The sequence below is a fragment of the Gopherus flavomarginatus genome, chromosome 7, assembly GCF_025201925.1.
Source record: "Gopherus flavomarginatus isolate rGopFla2 chromosome 7, rGopFla2.mat.asm, whole genome shotgun sequence".
NCBI lineage: Eukaryota > Metazoa > Chordata > Testudines > Testudinidae > Gopherus > Gopherus flavomarginatus.
Genome location: NC_066623.1, coordinates 59,458,835 through 59,478,712, shown reverse-complemented (window position 1 = coordinate 59,478,712; position 19,878 = coordinate 59,458,835). Strand labels below are relative to the sequence as shown.

Sequence of the window (19,878 nt, the reverse complement as noted above, 5' to 3'; positions counted from 1 at the left end):
TGCATGTTATGAGCTCCAAATGCACCCAACCTGCCTTTGCTCCCCTGTAGGATTCACTGGCTTCTGGGCATTTGGTGCATGTGGTTATATGCAATGCTTACTGCAGAGTTGATCAGTATGAGCATGGTCTCCCTTGTAAATGCCCTGTTATTCTCCTGCTCCTCCTCACCATGCTCCCCTCCCTCTACCCACGGGGAATACTAAAATCATTGCCTCTGTATCTCCCAGAGGAAATCAAGGCTTCTCCTTGCACTTGGAATCACGTGATTTCAGAGTGGGCAGGTTCTGTATCCCCATGGGCACTCTGTCTTCCTTGTAAAGCACCATCTGTTCTGCTCGTTGTGTGCTGTGGGAGGGGACGTTGGAGTGAAAATAAAAAAAAATGAAATTCATCATCAGAACCCTGAGGATTAATGGAGTCAGCAGGCAAACTGCGCTGAATGAAAATTCATCTTCACCTGTGCCCGTGTCAGGGCCACTTCTCTGGCACTTGACAAATAGAGGTTCCCAGGGTGCCATAAATTTAGCAGCTGTTCTAACCTCCAGGGACTTGTTCATGCTGTTCTGAAATGGGCTGATGACCACTTGGATTTCCCAGTATAGCAACAGGGCCAACACATTGCCTCATGTTGGGCCTGGGCCCGAGAAATGCTCAATACCTGCTGAGCAGTCGTTTAAAGATGGAGGTACTTAGCACTCATCAGGATCAGACCCTCGGCTGGTGCAAAAGCTGGCCATTTTTCTTTGCAGTGTATTTGTGACAGAGAATGAAGGCTGGTCTGCACTAGGATCTTACATCGGTATAACTACATCTCTCGTGGGTGTGGAAAATCAACACCCTTGAGAGATGTCGCTATACTTACCTAACCCCTTGTGTTGAATTCTTCCGCCAGGGAGGTGGATTACCTACGCAGACAGGCGAACCCCTCCCACTGGCCTCAGTAGTGTCTGCACTGAGGCGCTCCAGCAGCACCGCTTTAGCATTTTCAGTGTAGAGGTGGCCAATTTCGTAAAGATCTGTCACTTCTGTAAGTACTTCCCTGGAGATGCAAGTTCTGAGATGTCTCCATCTCAGTACCAGCTGCTCAAGATCACACAGACTTGCCTCCATGGGACACCATGATATTGGGTTCCCTTGCATGGATCCTCAGCTCTCTGGAAATGTTCCTTTCCTAAAAGTTCCCTGAGAGCTTGTTGGATGTTACTTTCTCCTGTGCCGCTCCATTTGGCACTTCTCTCTCTTCCTGCATCCCACCTGCTGCCTTGTCATCAGTCCCATCACTCCTTGTTTTAACATATGCTCCAATCACACCTCGAGTTTACTTTGATTTAAACTTTGCTGCTTGTCCCCTTGGATCTGTCGGAAACTGCAGTATAATGTAAAAGACACTAATTACTACATCTAGCGGCATAGAAGAGTAAGTCGCTAAATTTATTAAAGTGCCTGAAATATAATTAAAACCAACAATTAACAGACAGGAAACTGTCCTCCTGACAGTCTCATAAGGCAGATCAGCACTGAGACATTTTAGGTCTCAGAGGAAATCTGTGCTACAAAGTTATTTTAAGGTAAAATCCGTGGGCCAGATCTTCCACTGATGTAAACAGGCACAGCTCTTTTCTTATGATTGAAAAAGGCCCTTTTTTGAACAGCCCGTGTTAAATTGGGTGGGGATAAGAAGTGGCAGCTTGGCAGAGAGTGAGCCCTTAAGAGGGGTGGAAATGGGTTTTGTTTTGGCCGAGTAATGAGAATTTGAAAAAAAGGAGTTGTTGGTGCTTGCCTGGTAGTTTCCACCTAGCAGTAACCCCTCTCTGTCCTGGAAACTGATGGGCACTAAGCTGCACGTACAGGTTTGTTTGTGCTCAGGTGGAGTTTTGGAATATAATTTCTTTTTACATCGAAAGTGTGTATCAATGGGGAGTTCATGGGCTGAGGCAGGGAAGTAAAAGAGAGGTAATGGTCTCTGAATGCAATGTGGCTCCAGAGAAGCCCTGCCTCCTGCTGCATTATGGGTTATGGGGCATATGAAATGAAGCAGGGGTCTCTGAAAGCCCTGCCTTGTTCTGTGTGCAAATGAATGCTCTCATGGAGGCAGGACTCCAGAGGAACCCTAGAGTTCTTTGTCCTGACCCTTGATATATGGTTTGGAACAACGGAAATATCTAGTTTGTATTGTCCCTTCCCCTTGCAGTAGTAAATCCAAATCCAAGTAATTTGTGCTAATTACTCCCAAAGCAATATTTACCATACGCTGCCAAAAGTCAAACACCAGATTGACTCTACCCTTTGTCTCCAGCCTCCGCCTGTGAGTTTTTTGACATTGTGGAGCTGCTGCTGAAGTCTGGAGCTGACCCCACCCTCTTGGACCAAGAAGGCTGCCTGCCTGAAGAGGTGACAGACTGTAAAGCAATCACTTCCATGCTGCAGCAGCACACAGTTGGCAAAACCTAACCAGAAGGATTGCATCAGCGCTGGGCTTCAAGAATGGACAGAAACGGCAATAATCCCCCCCCAACCCCAGTCCCCCAACCCTCTTTAATATGCATTGTTTTTTGAGAGCTGGGCATGACGTTTGGGAGGGCTGGGTTCCTGGCAAATCTACCAGCATAAGTCTTTGGAAGGAGAGAGATGGGAAGGAGTATACATTGCATAATAGGATCCATTTTTGCATGCTCTGGAATTTATTACTGCTCTGGGTGGGTTGGGAGACTCAGACAATGCTAGTAAGAGGTGAGAAGTGAACAATCAGCACTGAAGATTCAGATGTGACCAGATGAGATCTGTGGAAATCAGGTGTGGTGCCATTGAGGAAAGCTGAGTTGTGTTTCCCTTGGCCCAGACAAATACTATAAATAAAAGAAAGAGCACAAGGTCATATGTTGTTCCTTTCTGGTCTTTGGATGTGGGGTAGTGGCCTGATTCCTGTGAAGCTATTTGCACTGGGGCCTTTCAGATGTCACCAGCACACTCAGCTGAGGGGGGCATTCCAGAAAGTGTTCTTCAAAAAGAAAATGACCAAAAAAAAGACGGAGCCAGTGCAATCTCCAACCCAGTTCCATGGGAGATGATGGAGTTTTTAGTGTGTGTGTCTCTATAGTCTAGATATAAAGTACATTAGTGCATCATAAATGATGTAAAAGGAGGAGAGATATCAGTACTGTGCCCGTATCTTGAGTGAAGTCACAAGGAATAATTGTATCATTCATGCAACTGCTTATTAAGGGGAAAATATGGCAGAGTAAAAATGTTACCACCAGTGAGTTACTTTTATCTCCAACTCCTTGTCATGTGGAAATAGTAAAAACACCATTTGATCTTCCAGTGTAAACAGGTCTGAACCAGGGCAGGTGCAGATGCTAGTGATCTGTAAGAACCAACAAGAATCTGTCCGAAACTAACCAGCCTTGGAGAGAGGGCTGAGGATGCATTAGGAATGGCTTCTGTTTTGGAGGGGGTTGTGGAAGTGCAGAGAATATGTACATGACTGCAGTTTAATTGCTAGTGGGGGTGGGGTCCTGCTTGTGTTAACCAGGTCACAGTGTTATGGTCCAAGTCAACAGTGATAGCAGTGTTCAGGGACACTTAAAACATGAGTTAGACCTACCTACACTGCAAGACCAAACCATGTTTTTATTGTCTGAGAATTACTGCTCTAAACGGCTCCTAATGGCACTATTAGGAGCCCCTCAGTCCAGTAGGATATACTGTGTGGATGAATCTCTAGAGAATCTGCACTATAATGAGTAGAACCTGAACTCCGTGGACCCTATCTCCTTCCCACAATGCATCCAAAGCCTGAGACCCATTGAGTCAAATGGGAATTGTCCCTAGTAAAGACTGACTAGAAACAAAAGGTTTGCGATTTGGTCCATTGACTATAGCTGCAATATGGCACCAGACCCGTTTAAACCTACCAAGATTTGCTCTACTTTGTTGTGCGTGAGAAAGTCTCTCCCATAGCAGCCGTTTACTAGCCCAAAATCTGCAGTTGCAGATAAGGTGGTTTATACGTACATGAAGATGGTGGATGTTCCCCCTTATTTACCATGTGATTTTTTTCCTGATTTTCCTGACTGTAGCTAAGTAGTTCCTGAGCCTGAAGTGAATGAGAGCTGCTGAGTTCTTAGCACTTTTTTGGATCAGCCACGTATAGAATCGTAGGACTGGAAGAGACCTCGAGAGGTCATCTAGTCCAGTCCCCTGCATTCATGGCAGGATTAAGTATTATCTAGACCATCCCTGACAGGTGTTTGTCTAACCTGCTCTTAAAAATTTCCAGTAATGGAGATTCCACAGCCTCCCTAGACAATTTATTCCAGTGCTTAACCACCGTGACAGGAGGTTTTCCTATTGTCCAACCTAAACCTCCCTTGCTGCAATTTAAACCCGTTACTTCTTGCCCTATGCTCAGAGGTTAAGGAGAATACATTTCCCTCCCTCCTCCTTGTAACAATCTTTTATGTACTTGAAAACTGTTACCATGACTCCCCTTAATCTTCTCTTTTCCAGACTAAACAAAACCAGTATTTTCAATCTTCCCTTGTAGGTCATGTTTTGTAGCCTTTAATCATTTTTGTTGCTCTTCCCTGGACTTGCTCCAGTTTGTCCACATCTTTCCTGAAATGTGGCACCCAGAACTGGACACAATACTACAGTTGTGGCCTAATCAGCACAGAGTAGAGCAGAAGAATTACTTCTCATGTCTTGCTTACAACACTCCTGCCCCAGAATGATGTTTGCTTTTTTCTTTAAACTGTGTTACACTATTGACTCATATTTAGCTTGTATTCACTATGACCCCAGATCCCTTTCTGCAATACTCCTTCCTAGGCAGTCATTTCCCATTTTGTATGCGTGCAATTGATTGTTCCTTCCTAAGTGGAATACTTTGCATTTGTCCTTTTTGAATTTCATCCTGTTTACTTCAGATCATTTGAACTTTAATCCTCTCCTCCAGAGCGCTCACAATCCCTCCCCACTTGGTATCATCCGCAAATTGTATAAGTGTACTCTCTGTGCCATTATCTAAATCATTCATGAAGATAGTGAACAGAACCGGGCCCAGAACTGATCCCTGCTGGACCCCAGTTGATATGCTTTTCCAGATTGACTGTGAACCACTGATGATTATTCTCTGGGAACGATTTTCCAATCAGTTATGCACGCATAATAGCCCCATCTAGGTTGTATTTCCCAAGTTTGTTTATGAGAAGCTCATGCCGGACAGTATGTAGGTGGGAAATGTGAATTTTGCATCTTAGTTTTTGGCATTCTTTTTTTTTTCATAATCTTGGCCTCAATGCCTCTTTGGTGGCTTCAGTAAAGTTGTTGGTCAGCACGTGCCTGTATTACAGTAAACACTCCCCCAACTAGTTATCCTCATGGCAGAATAGAGGGCATAGAGTCGCTGGTCCCCGCCCATGCTTTAAGGTGGTCTGTACAGAGGCCCAGTAGAGGGACAATATGGCATAAATGAGCACTGTTGCTCCCAGTGCTGGGCCTGTTCTCTGAATCAGCAGCCTCATTTCGTTCATCAGGTTCCAAGGCTCCCAGATCAGCCCTAAGGCCATCACCCAACACCGATGAATGAGTCAATGAAGACTCCCATTTACTTAATGGATTTGGGATCTGCTCAAAGTTCACAACTCAAAGAAAACTTTAAACATGAAATTGGGTTTCTGGGCTACATTTTTAAATGTGGTGGGCCGTGTAAGCATATGTTTGCTAATATACACAACCAGTCCATTCAAAGCAGTGCAGTAGAGCCACAGTTTAATAGAAACAAATATTTATTGGAGAACCTGTTCACTTTGGATAGAACAGCAGGAGAAAATCATATGTGCTATGCAAAGGTGACCTATTGTATGATCTGCCAGGCTGAGAGTACAACTATGATACACTTGAAAGACAGCTGCACCAGGTGGCTGTAGTAACATGGAAATACGCATGCAGGCTCTCAAATTGGGAATGTCGTGATCTAGTACAGATCAGACGTAGCCGTGTGGCACCAAAAATTAATTGGCAGTTGCTGTCAGAATAAGAAAAGCTCATTGCTTTCGACTTTTTACGTTGTGTGTGAAAGCCAGGAAATGTTGTGAATGGTGCTTATCCCACAGAAGCAGAATAGCAGGAGCTGTGGACTCTCATATACAATTATTTTTTTAAATCATTGGTTCCTTTAAGGTAGAAAAAGTGGTGATTTTTGTGTGTCCATTTCTGTTTGTTATGAAGTTGTTTAGCCTCCGGCTGTGTTTAACCACATGACAGCTGCGGTGCATTGGAGGGACTGTATGGCCAGGGATGAACATGTGCCATGCTGCTGAGCATTAGCAGTTGCGTACTTAAGTTCCATTAACTCCAGGGGAACGTTAAAGGGTAACTACAGAACAGAAGAGGACCAGCGGCAATCAGGCTTAAAGGATGAAGCTAGAGAAATATCTGCAAACTATCTGGATTAGCGGATCTGAATGCTTACATAGTTGCTGTTAAAAATTAAAGTTTTCCTGTGCACCACAACTAACAGCGTTTAATTCCAGTCACTTAAGGTAGGTGTTTTGACAGAGACTGAAGTGTTCTCTCTCTCACCTGCCCCTTAGTCATTTTTGATTAAGGCTTTAGAGAATCCAGTGGCATACCCCAGCATTCCTCTTGGGAATACAATAGTATGAACTTGGGCAGGGCTAGGAGGAGTTGCCAGATCTTCCTTAACTTAGGTCTTCCACTGACTGAGCGATGGAAACTCAAAAACACTTCGCTCACTGACCAGATGTCTCTGACTTTATGATTGTGTCTGCAAGGGGCTGTGCAAAAGTTTCTGTCCTCCTATGTGAAATGTCAATAACAACCCCTGCAAAGTGTGCCCACGTTGGATGGTGATGCATTGCTTATAAATGGATGTCAAAATAAGTCGGTGTGGTGGTCAGAGATGCGTAATAAGTTTATCACCTGGTTCCACAATTTATCACATGACTGCAATTAATTATATAGATCTCAACTCCATATGTGTAAAGTGTGTATAGTACCCTGTCTCTCGTGTGTGTGTGTGTGTGTGTGTGTGTGTGTGTATACAGGTATATTGTGCACATACGTTTGTATAATCCTGAAAGTTTGTCAGTTGCTTTTGGCTCCACCGGTGGGTGAGGGGGATATATAAACCCAAGCTCACTGTGGTTACACTGCTATTTATTTTGGATTGGATGCAGTGTTGTACAAAATTGAGACCCTGTCTTGTGCCACTGTGGGGCTGGGTAGAGGTTAAAGAATAGGGAGGTCACCTTCCTGTATTGCCTTAACATGCTGCAGCCACCTTGTCCTTGCCTGGGATTTACTTTTCCTTTCACATTGAAGGTTATCCCTGTTTGCATTTTAATCTTCCTCAGGGAGGTTCTCTTTGATGGACAGTTTTTGTAATAAAAAGCTCTCTTAAAATACACGTGCCCATGGATGAAAAGTGGTAGCAGCGTTGCCCACGGCTTTCATGCAGTACATTTGTGGAGCTTAGGCCTGGAGATGTTTATAGCACTTTAGGTCTGTTTGTGAGTTTGGAGCCCTTCCAAAAAAAAGAGAGCGAGACATATATTATTGTTTATAATCTGCTTTATTCTGCCAAACCTTTCCCTAGCAGCCTTGTGGATTGCTGTTTAAATCCCTCAGTGCCTTTAACTACCGATACACAAAGTGGTTAATGTGCATACAAACTAAGCTTGGCATCCACTCCAGGAAATCACTTTAATTGAGAAGCATTAAATGTTAAAATGATTAAAATATATAAAGCCACCACACCCTCGTGTAGGAAGGGCCTCGCTCCACAAGTGGTATAGTTCTAAATACTCCCACAAGTGTGAGTAGTGTGTGGGCAGGCCCCTGAAATGGACAAAGCATTCGTTTTCCTGCATCATCTATTTCATGCTACTGCAGCTTAGTGCAGAGCTCTGCTCTGTGGCTGGCGGTGGAAGGCTGCAAGCGGCTGTATAGAAGTGTTAAGAGAGCCAACTGGGAGAGGTGTGGTAGGAGACAGGGCCTATTTTTATTCATCATTTCTGTTTCTTCAGGCACGGAAAGCCCTTGTCCCTCCTGTTCTGTTCTGTTTACCAAAGCAGCCATGTGCTGAGGTCCTCCTGGAAAACCAATGGAATTCCAGCTTCCAAAATCCCTTTCCCAGCACATCCAGTACCAGACCAGCTCTCCCCTCATTGATATCCAGCGAAATGCAACTGAGGGCAACGGGATTACAGCAGGGTAGCTGAGAGCTGAGTTTGCACAAGCAATGCACAGCACTGCAGAGAGGAACCTCCCTCCACGACCAGCACTCCAGTTATGTGCCTGGGAACATGATGCTCAGATGCTTCTGCTTTGTAGTAATGTCCATCTTGTTACTTAATTCCCCAGAACTAGGGTGACCAGATGTCCCATTTTTAAAGGGCTGTCCCATTTTTTGGGACTTTTTCTTATATAGGCGCCTATTGCCCCTCACCCCTTGTCCCATTTTTTCACAGTTGCTATCTGGTCACCCTACCCAGAACAAAAAGAACAAGGAATACTTGTGGCACCTTAGAGACTAACAATTTTATTTGGGTGCCACAAGTACTCCTTGTTGTTTTTGCTGATACAGACTAACATGGCTACCACTCTGAAACCTGCTACCCAGAACAGGAGATCACAGAGTGAGTGAGGGGCTCAAACAGCCCCCCAAGAGCTGAGCTGTATAGAGGGAATGGATAGTGGCAGGGGGGTTGGGGGGGAGTTTACAAATTGACAAATTTGCAAACATTGTAAAGCCAGTCTGGCTGGGAAGACCTAGCCATGGCTACAGAAACAAGTGTCATGTTCCCTGTAAACATGGGCCTGCAAGGACGGGGAAAGGTAGCCAGTCAAAAGGATGCTGTTTGGACCGTATGAAATACAGTTTGTGTGTCTGTTTTCCTCTTGTTCTACTAGCACCTTTATCCCCCCTCCCCCTTCACTGTGGGATCCCAGCTAGTGAGGCTGGCTTAGGTGCCAGAAGAGGAAGTGTCTCTACTTATCTGTCTGCTCCCACCTTTCCCCTTCTAACACAGCAGAGGCCAATGTGGCGGCTAGTTGTTTGCTTCCCTCTCTCTGGGCATCAGCCCCTTTGGTGATGCCTGTGGGTCTGTGCCGAGCTTTGTAAGGTGTGTTGAACAGATCGGTTTTTAAAGTGAATATTGAGGCCCAAAAGAGACCCTGACAGGGCGTTTGAAGGCCTTATTGCCACAGCCTTTACTGGTTATGGTAGAGAGGTTTAGATGCCCCAGACTCGGACCCAGCCCCCTCTGTGCTAGGCACCATACAAACACAATGGCTTGACAGGGCCCATTTATTAGTGACCTCTAGTCACCAAGGGGTGCAGAAAGCAGTATGGTATAGTACGCCCACCCCCAACGCGCTTCGCTCCCCTCAGCCTGGAATGGACGCCCGGTCCTCAGCTGTCATGCACCCCCCTCTCCTCCTTCAGCTGCATATCTTCCAGCAATCCCTTCTCCCCAGCAGCCGTGCCTGTGCTTTCCCATCCCTGTTAGCCGGAGCCTTGTTTGCAGGGGGCGAGAAAGCTGTTTGAGGTAGGGCCTCTCTTGGTCAGTGACAAAAAATGTTTAAAAATAAGTCATTTGAGCTTGGATTTGTGGGATCGGTTCTCACTGCACTGTAAGATCTAGAGGCTTTGAAAGGTGTTTCAGGGGTTAGGTGCCCAGTTCCAAGGAACTCAATGGGAGTTGGGTGTCTAACTTCCTTTCCCTTCTTTCAAAAATCTCAGGCTCAATTTCTCTGTGCCTCAGGTTCCCCATCAGTAATAGGGGGCAGCTAATAGACACCTACTTCACAGCAGTATGGTGAGGCTTAGGAATGTAGGAATGACCAGATTTGGGAAAACAAGTTGTCCATCTAGTCTGTTATCCTGTCTCTGATAGTGGTCGGCACCAAAGGTACTTCAGAAGATGGTGCTCAGTTCACTAGTCTTGTGAAGCTCTTGGTGATCCTTGTATGAAAAGTGCTACAGGGAGGGTACAGTATTACGGCTCATCTCCAGTCCGTGGGAGGAAGAAACTTTGATTTAAACTAGTGGCACAGAAGAAAAGACAGGAGACATCAGCTGCTAAAGAACTTTCCATATTTATTTCACAGAGCTTTGTGTTTGGACCATACATATCTCATGCCAACGCACAGGAGGCATAATACAAAGAAATGCACCAGGTTCTGTGTTGCTTTCCAAAGACACATGGCAATAAGTAAGTTTTTAATGATTTTTTTTTTCCCAGGAAACAAGACTTCACTTTTGGAACTGTACAAAATTTACACTGCAATGGGCTGCTGTGGTGGACTGGGGAGGAGGGATCGTCGAGCTGTGGAAAAGAGTCTGGGGAGCCATACTACAGTAGAAACTGCATTTAAAAAAAAAATACAAGCAGCTTCCGTGCTACAGGATCCACGACGCTATGTTTGTCCTGGGTGTGTCTTCCGCAGACAGAGCAGGTGTCTGTGGGCACGAGCCTTTGGGGGAAGGCCAGAGGAGCGCTGAAAGCTCATGGTCCCAGGCGAGGCTCACTGCAGGAAGCTAGCTCATTCACCAGCAACTAGCACAGAGGGTGGCCAACATGGAGGTGCTGCCAGGCAGACTGGTGGCGGGGTTGCTGAGTTCTGTTTTTCCCTCAGTCATTGTGTCAGTGTGGTTGGAGCAACTCCTGCAGAGGTAACCAACTAGCAAATCCAAGCGAGAGAGAGCATGCGCAGCTGAGGTGCTTTTCATTTAGCTTTCAGCATGTCCAGAGCCCTTCGACAGCAGGCAGTAAACCACAGCCCATTTCTGCTTCACTCAATTCTTTTTCAGCTCACCAGCTCCAGCTTTTAAAGTGCAATGTTTAAACATGAGCATCTTCCTCCCCCACTTCCCCCACCCCCATCCACACCTGCCTCCATGATGCTAGAGCAATGAGTTCTATGCTGCTCCAGGTAGAGGCTTAGAGCAGGCAAAGAGCTGTGACAATGGGATGCCCTACATTAGAGCAGCATACACTTCAGGGGGCCACTAAGGAGAGACAGATTACTGTGTGCTTAGTCAATGCAGTTTCTGGTTGGGGGTCAGGGGTCATTTATACCAGGCTTTAATCCTTCCTACAGGCCCCAGCCAAATTCCAGTGACTGGAGCCTGGAGGAAGAAGTCCTGGTGCACAGGGAGTTCTCTGGGATACATTTGCTGGTGACCTTATGGTGTAAATTGCAGAGGCAGCTGGCCGCAAGCCACTTGAGTGACTCAGGGTGGAAGCTACGCTTATCTGGCACTCTGGGCACACACTACAAGGGGCCACACTTGCCTAGGGGGCACCTGGATCAGAGCTTTGGTGCCTAGAACAAAGACTAGAGAGGTAGGATCGGATTTCCAAAAGCGCCTTAGGATCACAGGGTCTATTGAAAGACAGTGGGATCTGTGCTTGGCCGAACCTTGGGCCTTTTGAAAATCCATCCGTAGATCTTTATGGAAAAGTCCTATAGGATTCAGTAGAACATGACACTCTTTGGCCATGGTAGGGTTTGAACCATCCTTTAGAACTTGTACACCTGCACTAAAAGCTACAGGAGGGTTTAAAAAATGTCAGCTATCAAGATGATCTCATTTTTTATTAGTCTACAGCATCTTAGAATCATTTCTGTTGAGCCCTGGAGGAAAGAAGAGGCATCAGAAAATCCACTAACAAGAGAGCGTCAGTGTGATTGACGCAAAGGGAGCTTTCATCTAGCTGGTGTGGGGAACAGTGGTAGTGAGGACATGGCAGGGCGGGTTCTGGCCTTGGGTAGCTGTCCCAGTACAAGCCCACCAGGGACCTTGGGTACATACCTGCGTTGCCAGCCCATGCCAGGGTCCATACCACTGGGTCTTTATTGCTATTGTTACCCTCACTAACTGGATGAAAACTAGCCTGGCTTATCTCCCTTCTGACCTAAGTGTAGCGCACACAAACGCATTAATGTCGCACTAACCCCACCGTGCCTAGGCTCAAATCTAGCCTTTCCCGAAGTATGCACAGCTCCCATTGACTTCAGGGACTGTTGTATCCCCGGCTCAATTTGACCCACAAAGAGTACCAAATTGACACGTTATGCGCCTCTTTCTGACACACCCCTACACATAGCTTTGAGCACCATTTGAACCACTACAGAATTCAAGCCATGTTACAGCCCTATGCAGTACAAGGCTACGTAGGCAGGCTGAGATTTTTCAAAGCCATTTAGGGGGAGAAGACACCATGTACCATTAATAGAGGCTGGTTAAATTCACTAGACAGAGCTGAACATCTCAGCCACATTATTTCATTGTACTTCTATGTTCTGGGCTGGAGCTGCTACATGCCTAAAGTGTCTCAACTCCCCGTTGTTCGCTGGCATTGTCCACTACTTGTACACAGTTCTCTATTTGCATGTTTTATTGCTTGTAATACAGTTAAAGTAAAACCTTTCCTTTTCCTATTTTGATCTAACCTATTTGACATAAATGGTTCCCCTCTCTTCCCTGGAGCCATTTCTGCTCACTAGCGACATGGCTTTCTGTTTCCTTTTCTTTTTTGTTTTGTTTTTTTTATTCACCAGCATCGTGAGTGATCCCAGCCCAGCTTTGCTTAGTCAATTGTGGTTGTGTAGCCTCCAGAGAGAGGACAGAAGACTGGTGGTTTGGGGAAGCCCTGGCTTTTGTGTTTTAAATTCATTCCTGCCAAGTTAAAAAGGTAAAACTGTAATAATGCAACCCAAGCACTCGTGTTCCACCACTGACAGATCATTGTCGGAACAACTCAGTTCAATGCTCCTTTTAACAGAGAAATCTGAGGATGTCTCAGTACCCCTTCTCCCCAAAAAACTAATTGTAAAGAAATTGCAATGAATAAACATTGTATCTGCCTCGTTCCTTAAGAGAGATGAGGAAACTGTTTTGAATGTGAACACGTTCAGAAGATTCATGGTGAAAATGGCATCAGCTCACTCGACAGATCTGAACGTGCTTGGGCATTAGGTCCTGACTGCTTACTGGTTCATGGTGAAGAATGCTTGATTCCTGTTTAGAACAGCTGAGCTGGGAGAGCGAGCTGGGTTCCTAACTCCAACTCTGTTCAGCCCACAGGATCATTGTTATAGAAGAGGCAGGAAAAAGCCCAGCTCTGTTATGACACGCACTGGTGGGAGGTAGGTTGAATGTGCAACGCTGGCTTTTGATGCCAACTGAGCAAATCTGATATGGAAGCCCCAGAAAGAGCGAGAGAGTCTAGTTCAGAGGTGATGCATACGTTAGGTTCCCATTCAGTTGTGTGGCCCAAGCCAGCCTTCACTGAAGTCAATAAGCATCTTTCTATTGACTTCAATGGAAATTGGGTTGGGTGCTTAGAATCCTTTAGACGTGCTTGCACACAAATTAATGCTGGGAGGAACCCAAATGCTAAGGAGCTAGAGAAAGGTATTAGATGGGATATGTGAAAGAAGAGGATGGGGTGTTGTAACATACTCACATATACAGCTTCCACCAGCTGCTTTTCTAGCTACCCTCTGCCTCGCTCCTAGCCCTTTGCTGTAGTGAGTGTCCCATCATCATAGCTGCAGCAGGGGATGTGGGACAGGAGAGGGCCCTCAGAGAGCTGGTCATAGGGCTTTGAGTCTTAGCACAGATCTTCCCAGCCGGTGGGCTGCTGTACCCTATGCACCAGGCAACAGTCCCGCAAGGGACCATACGCCAGCTGGGGATAAGCAGAGTGCAGAATGCGCCAGCCATGCACCTGAAATGCCCCCGCTGCCGCAGAGCCAGGAATGTCAGCTCTGCATCAGCTAAAAACCCCTCTATGCTAGGGAATTCAAAGCCAGGCAGATCCAGCTGCTCTGGCAGCACAAAGGAATCTGACTGGATAGGGCCCCTCCTGCTGCCATTTTTAGCATAAGTTTCCTGTCTCTAAAGCCCTTGGGAACACAAACACTGTGTTTAGCTAAAGATATTTGATCCAAAGGCAAGTCTGGCTCCCCCTTGGCTGTTAGACATGGTTTGGCTAGGCCACCTTTTTGGATCCACCCAAGAGGACTGATTTGAGACCTGAGGCTATGCTGCGAGTGGGCCGAAAGCTGACCCCATGGTGGGCCAGGTGACTTGGCATTCCTACCGCCGAGTGAGCACAGCAACTCAAGCTTCCCTTTGCGAGCGCCACAGGTGACATACCACAGGTGCAACCCCTAGCAGCAAACAAGAGCCGTGCAACCAGAAGAGTTCGTCCACTCTCCAAATCAGCCAGCAGGAGCGCTCCCAGTCAGGCTGGGAAATCCCTGCCAGGGCTCTCCTGCCACCAGGCGCTGCATTTGCAAGGTGCACAGCAGGTGTGTGAAACTGCAGGGCATGCTTCAAAGCTCAGGTGACGGGCCACTTGGAAGGAGTGCTCAGTGTGAGGCAGATGATCTGTGAGATCCAGCAAAGCTGGTGAGGGCTGGCCGTATGATGAGTGGAGAAGGGAAGATCCAGCTGGTCCTTGGAGTCTCTAAGCATTATTATTAACCATTCATAGGTGCTAGGTGCTGTACAGCTGGAGAGAAAGACACAGCCCCTGCCCTGAATAGCTTGCAATCTAATACCAAACCATGCTGTGCCAATAAAGACCTTTCTTCTTGACCTATGTCAGTGTCTCCAATGATTCCAGCCTACCCGGCTGGCCCCAGACAGGATGCTTGAGGAGGAATGGGGACAAAATCATCTTCATCCACAATAAAAGCTCTGAGTGTGGAGAAATCCCAGGAGAGGAAGCATCACTGAGCAGCTTTGACCCTGTCGTGGTGCACGTGTGTTCGGGATTGGGCTGCTCAGTCACAGCTCGCCTAGTGGAAAGAGGACGAGTCCTTCCAGCTGCTCTAATGCCACAGGCTGTGGGGAAGAGGAGACCTATGGCTTCTGTGGATGCATGTGTTTTTGCAAGAGCCTACCAGAGTGTGTGAAGATTTCCAGATGAGCTTGGAGCTAAGTGTGCAGCCCCTTTCAGGTTAGCTTCTCCCTTGCAGCATCTCCTATTTGACATTCAGCTTCTCCATCCTTGACCAAGAGCACACTAACAACCACAGAGCCAGCTGCATGTAGAACATCCGTGCAGTCTCCTGCAGCACTGAGACAAACGCAGCTTGGGGGTCACTTCCTGGTGACATGAACCCAAGGGATAAAACCCCTGTGGTGCCGTGGGCAGAACCAGTTCCACCCTTCAGCTGAACTGAAGGCTTCTGAACAAAATAGTTGGGGTGGAGCTACTGGCTATAAATTAATGGAGCAGTCCCATTCCCCAAGAAGCAGGATGATAATCTCATGGGACTAGGCACCCTTCTTCTCTTGCACTAAAATCAACAGTTCTACTGTGTTTATGTCTCTACCACAGACATCTTGGCAGCGTGGAGTCACATTGAAAACCCAGTAGCTAAAAATAACCCTTGAAAATAGAAGATGGCTTTGCTGTCTCTTTTTCACAGCAGGCTCATCCAAAGGAATCACGCACTAGGTGGCTTGGTTGTTTTGAGAGCCATCTTCATCCTCACCACCATTTGGCTTTATTGATTGTCTTTCCATTACACTTTCTCACTATTTGACTTGCTGTCTGATCAGCCGGCGGCCGAGGGGCTTTATCTGCGAGGGAGCACATGGCCTTCTACTAAAAGCAAGAAAGTATCAGTTTATGCACCAGCTGGGTGGAAAATGACCATAAGGGGATGTCTTGAATTATCTCCCATGGACAAATTCCAGCCAACCTTACTCAAGGGCCATAGAATGAAATCACTTAGGGATTGTCTGCACTGGGAAAACATATTGTGTTATAACATATTAGCTCCAATAGTGCAGCAGTGTGGTGTGGTACCAGACTGGGCATCAGGCTGGGAGTCAGGAGACCTGTGTTCTAATCCTGGCTCTGCTCTTAAATTAGCCTCATGGCCTGGGGCACATCCCATCACCTCTCTTTCCCCTCCCACACATGATCTGTCTTGCCTACTTAGACTGAGAGCTCGCTTGGACAGGGACTGTCTGTACAGTAACTGGCACAATGGGACCTCTGGGCCCTACTGTAATATAAACATTAATGATGTAAAACATGTTAGCACTCAGTGTGGACAAGGACTGTTGGGGTTAGATTCATATCAGCTGATAAGTCATTTCCAGAGTGCGGTTAGTCATTACCACTGACATGATTTTGAACACTGCAGTTATTGTGGGGTTAACACCTTCTAACACAAGGTATGGTCCAGTGTAGAATCTCACCCTTATGCAGAGGGGCCAGTACAAAGTCTTTGCACCACTTAGCCTTATACTGAGGGCTTAAGTGGCACATAGCCCTTGTGCTGGCCCATTGCACATGGGTAACTTTCACCCATGGTACCTGTCTAGTGCTTTGACCCAATGCTTGCAGTAGGACTGCTCCTTGGCCTGATATCCATTCAACCATATTCCTGAACTTTTTTATCCAAACAGCCAATGTTAATATTCAGTGGGGATGGGAGGAAAATCACATTTTTATACTGAAAAACTCTTGATAACGTTTCTCCCCCAGGGTTGTCATTATTTACTCTGCCCTTTCGGGTCAGACCCCTGCCCTTGGTAAAGGTATAGTGCTTGGTAAGCGTGGCCTGATTTTGGAAACACTGCATTTCCATATCTGTGGGGAAGGTCAGTTCAACGGCCTGAGCACAGTCAATTCCTGATAAGAGCAAAGGTTTTGGAGGCATCTATAATTCGTTCAACTCCAAGTAAGAGAGCGCCAACTGGAGTTTGTAATAGCCAAGATCTGCTGAGCTAGCCAACAGGTGCTTCAAAAGCACTCAACAGCAAAGAGTCTTTGACCTGGAGAGAATCAATGAGTTTGTGTTTTACTATGATCCTGAAAACCTAGAATCAGATACTTTATGCCAGTGTTCAGAAGGGTGTCTCCTGCCCTCCCACTCCCAAAGTGAAAAGGGAAAAAAAACACCACTCTATCATTTCACAACCCTCCAGGAACCAATGGTTGATTCCCATTGAAAATAATGGAAATTTTCCAGTACGATATGTCTGGGATTCTTGAAGGTCGCTTGTTGTCTCTTTTGCTAGTTTGAGCACACTTTCAGGCCATAAGAACGAGTGGGATGCGGTGAGAAGCAGGAGATGCTTAAAAAGGAGGATGATCCATTTCATCAAGCCAAGAAGCAGGACTTGTTGGAAAGTCTGGATAGCCTACACTGCTTCCTGTAGAAATATCAGAGGTTGGTCCCCCAGCCATTGCTCTGAGTGTCTGGCTTACCCCCTGCCCTCCATGTGCTATAATTCCCAAATTAGTGTCCATTGTGTAATCCAGACCATTGAGCAATGGAGTATGGGCAGGAAGGGATGATATGGAAGATGGAGACTGAGGAATTCCATAGGGGCTTCCATCCCTCAAGTCCTGGTAAGATTGTCCTGTCCCATCCATGGAGAAGCTTCCATTCATTAACTGTCCATTAGCAACATCCCCAACACTGCTGTAAATTCTATTGGTGTGGCCAAGCTCAGAGAGGATCTGATCTTCTGTGAATGAAAGAAGGAAGATTGATTTATGAGTGAAAACATTCTGTGGTCAGTCAGAGCCAAACGCATCTCTTGAGTGACTTCACTGGAGTCAGTGGGGTTACACCAGGAATGAGCTGGACCAACAGAGCACATACTCAAAGAAAACTGTCCCTCACTGAAGGCCAGTTGTATGGCATCCTGAGCCAGATTCTCACTTGACATGAGCTGGGGGAAGCTCTGTTGCAATAGAACGATGCCAATTTACACCAGCTGCACATGTGCTCTCCCCACTCTGCTTAGTACTTAGCCAGAGTAAATAGTGCAACTAATTAAGAATACATTCTGAATGGTACCACAGCTTATTTCTACCCTTTTGCTAACCCCACACGCTTCTCTCTGTTCTTGTAGTGCCTTATGTATAGCTGAACACAAGACAGGATTACTGTAAATCTTTTATTCTTCAGTCATATGAAAGCTGGTGGCACATAACGGCCTCTTTTGAGGAAGTTCTCTCGCCAGATGCATTTGCCCTCATAAAGGGCATCGTAAACTAATTATGGACCAGGCTTGATACACAGGCATTACAGACCAGTTTGGGAGCCATAGCTGGCTCTCATTAGACCATAAATAATCAAATAATTTCCGGTGGCTTGTATATTTGCTGCGATGATTCAAAGGGGCCATTTTTTAAAGTTAAACTATTGTTAAATGATTGCTTTAAAGTTATTTTTTCAACTAGGTTCCATTAAAATGATGGGGTTTAACTGATCAGAAATACAGGGGGCAGCAGGGAATAGGCTTCTGGCCAGACCTATACAATATTTGTGATTAGGGTGACCAGATAGCAAATGTAAAAAATCGAGACAGGGTGGGGGGCAATAGGAGCCTATATAAGAAAAAGCCCCAAATATTGGGACTGTCCCTATAAAATCGGGACATTTGGTCACCCTATCCATGATTCTTTTCACTATATGTGACCCATCCGATCACAGTATAACAATGGCCTAAAAAACAGTTCACAGTGATTGTTGTATTTACACTGCAAACTCCTAATTGAGTGTTCAGACCTGGGTGGGGAACTCCCAGAAGAAAGGCCAGTGACACAGGAGCTGCCTGTGCCCAGCCCACAGAGCCTGCCTGCTTAGCTGGAGCTGCAGACTTAGGGTTTCAGGTCTAGAGTTCCCTGGTTCATTTTCTAGTGCACCAGCCAAGGTGGGGGCTGTCACACCATCCTTTCCCAAGTCTCCCTCTACAGTCTCTGGGGGGAACCCCCTTCCATCAGCTGTCAGGCTGCTGCAGAGAGTCTTGACAACAGCTGAAATCCAGCCATCATGGAAGAGGGTCCAAGTCCACTGAGCTGTGCCAGCCTGTAGGTGGCTGCTGGTGTGAGTCCGAGGGGGAGTTTATTAACTTATTGAGGCAGGTGACTTTCCAGCAGGGACTAGCCATTCATGCAGATATGAATCGCAGTGCCGGGGATGTTAGCTAAGATATACTTTTCATGGGCTATCAGTCCTCAGGCTTTAGGGGAGGGACTGATCATGAGCAGAGATGAGGAAAATATTTCCCTCCATAATATCCTATTACACGGTGAGGTGCAGCCTAAGTTCATTCCACCTTTCCCTGATGCATCCCCACACTAGAGGGGACCATTGCTCTAGGCCAGCACGGCAGTTCTTTTTTGGGGACGTTCCCCTGGGAGCTGCAGACCCTTTGCTGGAGCTCAGAATGGACACATCCTTAGTAAGTACGTGTCAGTTCCTAGCTCCATTGCTAGAGAGGTTTCTGGCCGTGCATGACACAGGCCAATAATTAATCATTTTCCTCTAGTGCAGAAAGCCTCAAGAAGCCACCAGCCATGAGATCAACTCGTACATCTTCAGATGGGACATCGGTTTCAAGGATCATTCCCATTTCTGGTGCAAGAAAAATCCAGGCATTCTTCTCAATGTGGGATGCCGAGCTGTGCCTAAGCACAGAAAGTCATCCCACTCTGCAGGAACCCCCTGGGGCCCACCCTTTGCTCAACCCATCTCTTCACACCTTCACCACCAGCCCCCAGCCTTCCTGCCCTGCTCACCTCGGAAGCTCAGCTCACTGTCACTAACCCCACAGTCTTCCGCAGAGCTCTCCTTCTCGTGTTTGCTGCCCCCGCGGGTCCTCTTCACACTCTTGTAGAACTGGCCCCAGCGGTGCCGCCCAGCATCCTTCTTCAGCCGTTTTTCTTTGGCCCGCCGGTTTTGAAACCAGACCTGGAGAGACAGAGTCCCAGAAGGCACTGAAAGGAGCACGCACAGGGAGAAAAAGATTGGCCTGGACAGAAGAATTCAGGGCTGGCTCCGAACCTCCCTGAAGT

At 46.6% G+C, this 19,878-nt stretch overlaps 2 protein-coding genes across 6 annotated transcripts in view; one reads left to right on the top strand and one right to left on the bottom strand.

The window, feature by feature from the left end:
- Positions 1-12,900, top strand: part of ACBD6 (acyl-CoA binding domain containing 6) — a 157,521-nt gene extending 144,621 nt beyond the window's left edge. For 2 of the 5 annotated variants that reach the window (XM_050963383.1, XM_050963374.1), the window contains one exon: positions 2,298-2,876. In XM_050963383.1, the coding sequence (XP_050819340.1) occupies positions 2,298-2,452 (155 nt within the window). In that variant the 3' untranslated portion in view covers positions 2,453-2,876. Of the gene's footprint in view, positions 1-2,297; positions 2,877-10,138; positions 10,243-10,272; positions 10,389-12,595 lie in introns of those variants that run through there. The other 3 variants (XM_050963375.1, XM_050963377.1, XM_050963376.1) reach the window with 3 other exon arrangements.
- A 3,874-nt stretch (positions 12,901-16,774) lies between these two features.
- LHX4 (LIM homeobox 4) overlaps positions 16,775-19,878 on the bottom strand; it is a 37,301-nt gene continuing 34,197 nt past the window's right edge. The window contains exons 4-5 of the mRNA XM_050962284.1: positions 19,603-19,774; positions 16,775-17,540 (exon numbers count right to left, since the gene is read on the bottom strand). Coding sequence (XP_050818241.1) covers positions 17,146-17,540; positions 19,603-19,774 — 567 coding nt within the window. The 3' untranslated portion in view covers positions 16,775-17,145. The remainder of the gene's footprint in view (positions 17,541-19,602; positions 19,775-19,878) is intronic.